The 10,670-nt window shown below is 39.9% G+C and overlaps 1 protein-coding gene across 2 annotated transcripts; it reads right to left on the reverse strand.

The window, feature by feature from the left end:
• Positions 1–7,794, reverse strand: LOC107589945 (homeobox protein TGIF1-like). 2 transcript variants are annotated; one of them, XM_016278527.1, is made up of 3 exons: positions 7,229–7,794; positions 4,261–4,490; positions 1–1,598 (listed from the first exon to the last, which is right to left on the reverse strand). In XM_016278527.1, the coding sequence occupies exons 1-3, from the start codon at positions 7,242–7,244 to the stop codon at positions 1,023–1,025; spliced, it is 822 nt and encodes a 273-aa protein (XP_016134013.1). In that variant the 5' UTR covers positions 7,245–7,794; the 3' UTR covers positions 1–1,022. The 2 variants fall into 2 exon arrangements, with proteins under 2 accessions (XP_016134013.1, XP_016134012.1); XM_016278526.1 differs by lacking the exon at positions 7,229–7,794 and adding an exon at positions 6,489–6,592.
• Between the last annotated feature and the right edge of the window lie 2,876 nt (positions 7,795–10,670).

Below are 10,670 nucleotides of genomic sequence, written 5' to 3' on the forward strand. Positions count from 1 at the left end.
TTTTGTAGAAAACAAAACTTTATTTAAACACCGTGTGACCCCTATTTGCCACATACATTGCACAGTAAGGAGGAGAAGTCACATCATTGGGCATCATGTCACATTGGCTACTGTAAATGCACTGGTCTAAGGTCCCAAACCTTGAAATCAACATATTTGGTGACATAAAACCATTCTTTCCTTTCATCCTCTGAAAGTGGTCTCAACTTGATAAACCAAAAAAAACAATACAATTAGTGTTCATTCTTCCAGCTCATTTGTCCAAGGTGTGTGTGTGTGTTTAGGGCAGGGGTGGGGAGTATGTGGGCACATTCACTGGCCGTTTCTACACTGAGCATTCAGAGGAAATCTCAGACTGTAGTTCTGCTACATCTGAATATCCCTCAAGAGTAATGAAAGGTAAAAAAGAAACGTACTAACAGCATCAGAAACTTTACAACAAAAAAGCGATACAAAAAACTGAACATCTATGAGACACAGAATGACCTGGTGCAGTAGTGATTAGAGTCTGTCGGAGAGAAAACTAGAGTTGATAAGATACTGAGATGACCTGCCATTTTGTGCAAAAAAAAAAAAAAACGAGGCAGAATATCAGACGTGTTCACTAAAAATGAGGCAAAAATCCACTATCATTGAGCCGAATCTCTGAAAACGAGAAAAAAAGACTCATGAGGAATGGGAGAAGAGCTTGCCTTCTTGTAAAAATAAGGAAAGACAGGAAGTCGTATTACTGTGTTTGGTTTTGGTCCCCTGTGTACAAAACGAAAAGATACATATTTATTTACATATAAATGGAATACAAAAGAAAGAACTGACTTGCCAAGGCACCTTGAAATGCTTTACATAAAGGAATCCTCATCAATTTGATTTACATTTACCAAAAATAGAAATGATCAGGCCATGCTTGTTTGCTTTCTGTTGCTCAGTCAAGTTTTTTTGAACTCCCTGTGGAGTTCAGTTTTGGGGGGCAAGAAACAAACATCGATGAAGCTTTTTCATTCATCCATCCGTCTTTTCTGTCTTCAGGCGAGGAGCTGTTTGGCCTGCAGTTCCATTTCTGCAGCCCTCTTCAGCGCCACGTCAACCAGCAACTGGAAGCCGCTGAAGTCCTGGGTGAGGTCGGGCGGGGTGGGCGGCGGGGTGTTGAACAGGCCGCTCTGGGGGCTGACGTTCCCCTCCCCGCGACACCCGAACAGGCCGGCCGCATCTGTGAGCGGCAGCTCCGTGGCCCCCTCCACCCCAAGGCGCGTCGACATGCCGATGCCTTGATTGGCTGTGGTGATGGTGGTGTGGCAGATGACGGAGGGTCTGGGTAAGACAGGTCCAGGTGAGGGGGGTGTTTTGGGGGACAGGGACTTTTTGGGGTAACCGTTAGAGGTGGGCGTGTTGCTGGTCGGGTGAGGCGAGCCGGGTTCATAGCTGCTGCGGTCCTCTCCGTTAGCGAGCAGACCGTGTTTTGGGGACTGGGAGTTGTCACTGAGCATCTCGCCGCCCTTGCTGCCCCGTCGCGAGATGGTGAACTGGTTGGGGTCCTTGCCGTCTTTCCGGAGCATCTCGGGAAGGAGTCGTCGCCGGGCGTTTATAAACCAGTTGCACACCTGTGGAGAGAAGAACAGATTATGATACACCACCATACATCACATACAATAATATATTGATATCACAAGACATTTTTTCTCCACCATACTATGTCATACATTTTTATTCTGTTATCAATATTTTTATTTACTTCCATAACATATATTATGTCCTACAATCCAATCATGTATAAGCAGATCATCTAAATAAGCTAAACAAGCTGTCCTACTTTGAAAATGTTTGTTTTGTGGTTTAAAAAAGTGAATCAGAAAATTAAAAAAAAAGTTAATTAATTATTATATTAATAATTTTTCAATTATTTTTTACATTTAATTATTCTTAATTTAAAAAATAACTTCAATTATGATACATTAAATAGGTAAAAACTTACAACATTTTATTTGAAAATAAACAAATATAATTAATTTTTAAGAAACCAAATATTGCTAAGGAAAATTAACCTCACATTCTGTCTAACTTTTACCACTTTTTCCAAAGTTCAAAGCCTATAGTCCTAAAAAACACTTCAATTTTGTTTGCACACTGTCTCGCTTGAGTTTAAAATGGAAATTCATGACGCTGTATTGAGTTAACATGTGACGGTTCTCTGAATCTATTTTTGTTTTTCCTCTTTTAAAAAGCTGAGCTGGCAGTTGAAATCAGGAAGCTCTCGGCGGTGAGGATTTCTCTCAATCACCTAAGTAACAGTTCACCTTTATCCCTCAAATTGTGCTCTTTGTTGGGCCTAAGGCCTTTAGGCCTTAATCATGCTAATAGTGCTGTATCTTTCATGGCTCTGGTGAGTCTCACCTGAGGGGGCGTTGAGATCTACTCTAATGCAAACACAACATTTCAGACTACAGAAAACACATGTGAATGCTTGACTTCAGTGTGGATCTCCACAAAAGGCCAATTACTACCGTGAGGTAACAGCCGACTGCTAACACCTTTAGTTTATATCAACAATTGAACTCTGCTGGCCTTTTTATTTGATGCAGATTGCGCACCACAGGCAACTGATAATTTACATGAAAGTTTTACTTAAAATGCGCACAGATTTAAAATCTAAAATAAACTAATTCATCTAGGACCATCAAATAATTATATATAAAAAATAAAAAAAATCTTTATACATGTGTAATCATTCTTAATGTCGAATTGTATTTTATTTTATTGTCTATTTTGATGATAAAAGTACTTGTACACACCCAGGCAATACTGTAAATGTTAACAACCCCAATTATATTTCAAACTTTAAATTTTCAGCCTGGTATATTTAAACTTAGTACACTTGCTACAAAATAAGCAAAGCTGTTTTGCCTTTTACAATTCTATTCTGGCATACATTCCTAATACACACACTTGTCACAATGCTATAATGAAATAACTTGAGTTCTAACTTTTCTTTCTCAGTATCTAAAGAGCCTGGTTTCAAGATTCAGTCCTCAGTATGGTAATGTTCCTGTATTGTCTCCTAGCGAGTCTCTTCAGAAGAGAAGCCTCTTTGGCTCTCTGGGTAATGGGGCTGTATTGTGTATCCAACGGTCCGCCTGAGCCTGGTAGTCTTCACTATGTTAATGTGCGTGTATTGTGTCTCCCTATTGTTAGTGAGACAGCTGGCTGAGCGCAGGGGAAATTCCTGGCCCAGTGTCTGAGCAAGTCTCTCTCTCTCTTTCTCTCTCCCTCCTCTCTCTTTCAATGTGGCCACATCTCAGATGACTCAAAACAGTTATTCACTCATCTGTCCACAGGAATTCTCTCCATTGACTGCATTCACAGGAAGTGTTGTTTATATGACGCTAAAACTCAGCGGGAACAGAACGTGTGATCTTAAACACAGTAGCGCTAGCAAAAAGAGTCGACTCTTTCTTTCTTCTGATGCATTTTTTTGGCTCTCTGCTAGTTATGACATTGATCCTTTCGGTTTCCTTCACACGTCAGTTGAACTAGACATTGATGACAGCTAACTGCTCTCCTGTGAAGCATATAAATAGATTACTGATCAACAAAGCAGAAAACTGAAAAATTCCCCTTCGCATTCTTGACGGAAACAAGCAGTCGTGAGAAACTTCAGGCCTTCTCTGAAGCATAACTTCAGAAACTGCTTTGGATCATTCAAACCCTTTTTATTCAGGGTTCCCAAACCTTTTGGCCAATGATTTTCCATGACTTTCAGTCCATTTTTTAGATTACATCTTTTCATTTATTTTTTTATATGCCGCGTTTTAGATATAGCATCCACAAATGCAATTTCAAGACATTAAAATACTTCAGAACAAACTCTTCACTATAGAATTTTTCTGTTTTCAGATTTTTCTAGACCTTGAAACAGTGTTGTTTACTGAACTATTAAAAATCGTATTTATTTATGTATGCATTTATTTTAATTGAAATAAAGCCTAAAATAAAGTAAAATAAATCTTAAAATAAAATAAAATTGCTAAAAAAAAATTAAAACAAACCATTAATAAATACTATAAGAGTATATAAATCATTAAAAAAAAAATAACAGACTGAAAGTTAACACTCCCTGACAATCCAAGTTTTCCAATATCATTGGAACTTTGTATATTCTGATTGGCTGGGTGACATGCAGTTTTTCTTTTGTTTGTTTGGTGTGTTTTTTAGTTTCCTTGGACTGTACTAGGCCACATACAAGCACTCTCTGAAAATGTTCTGTACCTGTAGTGTGGAGAGATGGGTCTGCTTGGACAGCAGGGCTTTTTCCTGCTCTGATGGATAGGCATTGTAGCGGTGTTGGTAGAGCCAGTCCCGGAGTATCTGTACTGACTCTTTGGGCAAGTTTCCTCTCCTCTTCCTCTTCCCTGACCCTCCTCCATTTGAAGAGAGGTCAAGAGGCACATCCAAACTGTCCTCGTCCTCCGTCTCACTTCCGGACATCGCCAACACACCTGTAGTCATGAGACGTGAAATATTACCATTTAAAAACTATGAATTTTACAACATTATTCCTTTTATATGTGCACACGAAGGCTCTGAGAACCAGAAAAGGTATGAAGTTAGGTTTTTGTATTAGCAATCTGTTTGTAATAGTCAATAAGCGTGTTTCAGGGAACGAGTAAGCTGGGAATCAGTGTGTACCCATGTGTGTGAAGGAGGACAAAAGACACCCAGTCAAACATCAACCCCCCAATCCCTGCTGAGGACCCTCCTCCTCCCCCTATCCTACACACACTGTCTCTCCCTCCAAAATGCCAACCGCTGAATGCTACACAACAGCGCCTGCCCGTCTGTATGCATGTATAAGCGTGCGTCTGAGAGAGAGAGTGTGTGTGGCAGCTGATGTGTCACATCCCTGCTGTCAAGCAAAGCCATGTGATTCATGGTTGGAGCGGAGGCGTCACAAAGACTGTAAACAGTGTCAATGTTTCATTGTGCCTTTGTAGATACTGTACGAACGCTCACAAAAACTGGAACAAACTATGGTTAAAGACACTGTTTTGCTTCAAACTCACTTAAAGGGCCAGTTGACCTATTTTCACACTCAAACCTGCATTACTTTTTTTCTATGAAACACAAAAGCTGATGTTAAACTGAAAAATAGTATCATTCACTATATCAGTATGAAAAAGGTGAATCATGACTGACTGTAACTAATGCCTACCATCCCCTTTTGTGGAAGACAGAAAGTCATGCAGGCTTGGAATAACATGAGGGTGAGTAATGATGACAGAGCTGTGATTTTGGGCAAACTATCCCTTTAATTGCTGATCTGACAACTTTTTCCTGCTTAGAATTATGACTTGAATATTATTACTGGTTCCTACTTATCATAAACCGGTTAGTTGGTCAATAACACGTTTCACTCAGAGTGCTGATGGGGCTGAGGGGGACTTTCAGCACTCTGTAAGTGAAACAAAACTTTCCCCAACTTCAGCTCGAGCGTGTGGGACTCTTCACAGTCTAAAAACGAAACAAGTGAAATCACATACATATCTAGCTTTAATATTGTGTGAGAAAACGACTGAACTTGTGAAGATGAAGAGTACTTTTATCATCGGCCTACATGAGGAGGAGGAGGAGGAGGGGGAGGGGAACCTGTTGCAAATCTCAAGACCGAACAAAAGAATGTCGCTTGTGGGACATTTCAAACTCCGTTTTTTCGACTTTTCACAAGATGAAAACTTATGAAATCACGTCAGGTGACAGATGAAAGACTGACACGACTCTCTACACGGTTAGACGCCATAATATTTGAGAAACATTAACTTAATGACAGAGAATAACTCGGGCTCTATTGTGTGCCGTGAGAAACACGAGGTCGGAGGGAACGTGAAAGCGTCGCCTCGAGGAAGCAGCGCGAAATACACAAACTTCACAAAAGGAGGTCAGGAATTATTGTTGCACATTTTAGACCGCTACACAATGTTCAAATGCGGTGAAAGCAAAAAAAAGAGTAGTCGTCAAATTAAAAACGACACTTGGAAAGTTCCCTTCGTGTTCCTATAACAAAACTTGAGTCAGTGTTATAAGAAACTGCGCGCATGAACGTTTTTTTCCAAGCCAAAGGCGTTCAACTATACACGAAGGCATTTTATACCCAATGCACACAAAAAACACTAGAAGAGTTACATTTGAGACTATTTAAAGTTATAGTTGTTGACTTCGTGAAACAGCACTTTAAAACATCTCAGATAAATACGACTATTACATAAGCATGTCTGAACAAAATCAAAGCGTGTATGTTGTTAATAACGCGAAACGGCTCGTTGTGACAGCCCGCCAGCACATGCTGACAAAAAGGCTGTTTTGTCTGCAGCGGAAAACAATAGCAGTATGACAGACATTTTCTGTTCAACCATCATCGACAAGTTCTATCCAGTCATTACAATCACCAATACAAATCTAACATATATCGCCGCTATCACCCATATCGAGAAGATACATACCCTTTTTGGTCTTCATGTCCGTCAAAATCCCCCTTTTCACGTTGGCAACAAGGAGGTCGATTCTTCCTCGCTTTAATCACACACAACTGTATTATTCCAGATTGTTACAAAGTAGGGAACGTGAAAGCGTCGCCTCGAGGAAGCAGCGCGAAATACACAAACTTCACAAAAGGAGGTCAGGAATTATTGTTGCACATTTTAGACCGCTACACAATGTTCAAATGCGGTGAAAGCAAAAAAAAAGAGTAGTCGTCAAATTAAAAACGACACTTGGAAAGTTCCCTTCGTGTTCCTATAACAAAACTTGAGTCAGTGTTATAAGAAACTCTGCGCGCATGAACGTTTTTTTCCAAGCCAAAGGCGTTCAACTATACACGAAGGCATTTTATACCCAATGCACACAAAAAACACTAGAAGAGTTACATTTGAGACTATTTAAAGTTATAGTTGTTGACTTCGTGAAACAGCACTTTAAAACATCTCAGATAAATACGACTATTACATAAGCATGTCTGAACAAAATCAAAGCGTGTATGTTGTTAATAACGCGAAACGGCTCGTTGTGACAGCCCGCCAGCACATGCTGACAAAAAGGCTGTTTTGTCTGCAGCGGAAAACAATAGCAGTATGACAGACATTTTCTGTTCAACCATCATCGACAAGTTCTATCCAGTCATTACAATCACCAATACAAATCTAACATATATCGCCGCTATCACCCATATCGAGAAGATACATACCCTTTTTGGTCTTCATGTCCGTCAAAATCCCCCTTTTCACGTTGGCAACAAGGAGGTCGATTCTTCCTCGCTTTAATCACACACAACTGTATTATTCCAGATTGTTACAAAGTATCGAGCGAAATATGTCGTCTTCGTCGAGGAATCGCCGCGGAGCGCGTTTTTCATTTGTCGGAGACGCAACACATTGTCGGGTACCTGGGACAGGCTGCGCGACTCACTCAGTGTGTTTGATGTGGAAACTGGGTGACAGCTATCTTTGACAGCTGCGTGACTCAACGCGGTTAGATCCTCCCCCTCCGAGGGCAAGAGGGAAAAATCTGACATCAGACAGACAAATATAAAAAGAGACAGAAAAAGGGCTTTTTTGACAAACCGATCCGAATCTGAGACGTGTGTAGAGAAAGATCCAGCGCGCGGGTTGTGTTTTGGACATTGAATTGGATCTAGTTCCTGCACGTTTCCCTTTAATGACTGCGGCAGAGAGACAGGAAGCTGGTTTATTATGAATGTAGGTTAACATTACCAAGAGGCAGACACATGGCAGGGATATATGTGGGACTGCTTTCATCAGCATACTTCTGTTAGGCGCTCTACTCCAAAACAGTGTTTTAATGGCGCTTTGTTTATCTGTCACTGAGATGTTTGCATATGTTACTCGTGTTTATATGGCAAAAATTGTGTTACTGCAGGATAGTGTTGATGTGTTATCAGGTGCAATGCGGCATTTATTTCAGGTGACAGATGTCCATGATGCTGTTGCAAGCATGCCAATAGGGATTGAATTCGAATGTATTCATTTTGGTTCCCATTTTTCTTAACAATTATAGTTTGATTCTTTTTGAGCGTTTGGTGAATACTCTAGGAAATAAATGTGGCTCTTATGACAATTTCAAATTGAACAGAACAGTAACACATCAAAAACCAGTTACCTACAATTCTTGCAAAACATGTTTACCTCTTACAGAAGCGAGCAATGCAACCCAACAGTTGGCCGTGTAAAAAAATAAAAATAAATACGAAATAAACAAAACTTTATTTTTTATGATACCACCGATTACTACAAAACATAGGCTACTATGTGCATTTAAATTATGTGTAATTTAATCTCGCGAGTTTTGAGTAAGCCTACAAATAACACGATGAACGTTTTTTTTTTTTTTTTTTTCGATTTTACGTCACGAAAGTAATAATTTGCTGTCAAGAGAGTGAGTCAGATTTATTCAATAAATTGTTTTGATTTACTATAAAGAGTCATTCATTAGATTAATTTGACCAGGGACGTTAAATCTGTGTGAATCACTAAAAAGAGCCGACTCAGAGTCATTGAATCGAAAACCGGACTACACTGGTTGCGCTGTACGTGTTTTTAATTCATTAAAAAGAACCGACTCAAAAGAGTCATTTGTCCGGGAATCGGGACTACACTGGCGCTTTAGATTTAGTAGCGGTTGTGCGCTGCTGATTACAAAAACACAGTCATAAAATGTGCGCTCCGAGTGTTCTAGAACCTTTAAATAATTCGAACGCCATGAACAAATGTACAAAATGGAATTGATTCTGATTCTGAATAAGTATTAGTTCTCGGTTCCACAGCAGCTCCATTTGTAAGCCGTGCGTGATGCTTCCTGTTGGCGCAGCCCTGCGTGATACCCAGTTGACCGTTGGGATTAAATGGTTGTAAAGCAAGAATCGCTTGTTTCTTCAGCTGTCCTGGTGACGCGTCCCTAATTCAAATCACAGCAGTCTCAGAATTCTTAACGCTGATTATCCCTCTAGCGTATGGAGCCCTACGTTCATCTGTTGTTGTTCCAGTCTGGCGCATAAACCAAAACAGTTCAGATGTTTGCGTCAAATCGTGCTCACATGCACGTTAGTGTATCCATCACTCACATGATTAGATATGTGTCAAAACATATGATTCAGACACAGACCTTCAAAACCAAGCGTGATCTGCTTGTCAAAACACCGAAGCACATGGTGGTAAAGGCTTTAGAGAGCTGTATTTGGAGTCTGTGGATGTAGGTCAGGTCGTTGACTTTTCCATGCGAGGCGTGCATGCGTCTGGCTGGCTGGCCTTAATTCTCAATTTACTGCCGATGATAAGAGCACAGGTTATTCTGACCACACACGCGTAAACAACAGCCCATGTTTGCAGCAATCGGATATTATAACACAAATCTTATCATCGCATCGTCCTTGTTAAAGGAAATAATTAAAACTCGCAGAGGTAATGTCTTTATGTTGATTGTCTCTGCAATGGATCTGAGAAAACGTGATGATTCACGATATCTCATAAGCCTGAGACAGCTCACTTTAGATTGTGTAATCAAAAAGGCGTGTTGCTGTTATCCGATAAAGAGAGACCAATAGCTCCCCCTGGCGTTACATCGCGCAACTGCAGACGTTTTGCACAAAAGTGTCGTAGAAGCATTTGCCTGCTACCTATTGGTAAAAACTTGTCTTCATTTTTCAGATAAAATAGGATGCATTAAAAAAATCATATATTTTGATTCCAAGTGAAGTAAAGAATTCCAAACAAATAAGTCGCGTAACCCTTGTTATTCTGTTCACATATCTATGCATTAAATAAAATAGGCAGTGTATTAAGTGATGTCTTTTGGAAGGTGCAGAAGATATTCGAGATGCATGAGATATTTTCCCCTTCAGTAACACAAGCATAAAGGGCCATATCGACTTCCAGTTCAGTTTATGGAGACATGTCAGCACAGTGAAACTGAGTACACAGTGGAACTATTTGTGAGAGTTATGTGGAAGCTATTTAAAACTCATGCCGTTTCAACTGACCTTCAAATTTAAAGGTGATCTGTCCAGTAACATGATTTCCTCTGTAATACTAATCATTTTTATACAGACAGAAAGACAGATAGATAGATAGATAGATAGATAGATAGATAGATAGATAGATAGATAGATAGACAGACAGACAGACACAGACAGACAGATAGACAGACAGATAGATAGATAGACAGACAGATAGATAGATGATAGAGATGATAGATAGATAGATAGATAGACAGACAGATAGATAGATAGATAGACAGATAGATAGATATATGATAGACAGACAGATAGATAGACAGACAGATAGACAGACAGACAGATAGATGATAGACAGACAGATAGATAGATAGACAGACAGATAGATAGATAGATAGACAGATAGATAGATATATGATAGACAGACAGATAGATAGACAGACAGACAGATAGATAGATAGATAGATGATAGACAGACAGACACAGACAGACAGGCAGATAGATAGACAGACAGATAGATAGATGATAGACAGACAGACAGACAGATAGATGATGACAGACAGACAGACAGACAGACAGACAGACAGACAGACAGACAGACAGATAGATGATAGACAGACAGACAGATAGATGATAGACAGACAGACAGACAGACAGACAG

This window comes from Sinocyclocheilus grahami, unplaced genomic scaffold (genome assembly GCF_001515645.1).
Source record: "Sinocyclocheilus grahami isolate Dianchi unplaced genomic scaffold, SAMN03320097.WGS_v1.1 scaffold122.1, whole genome shotgun sequence".
NCBI classification, from domain to species: domain Eukaryota; kingdom Metazoa; phylum Chordata; class Actinopteri; order Cypriniformes; family Cyprinidae; genus Sinocyclocheilus; species Sinocyclocheilus grahami.

Excerpts from the sequence above, each read along its gene's own strand:
- LOC107589945 (XM_016278527.1), bottom strand. Across the intron at positions 1,599-4,260 it reads CCCATCTCTCCACACTACAG|GTGTGCAACTGGTTTATAAA; the intron begins GTACAGAACATT and ends TTCTCTCCACAG.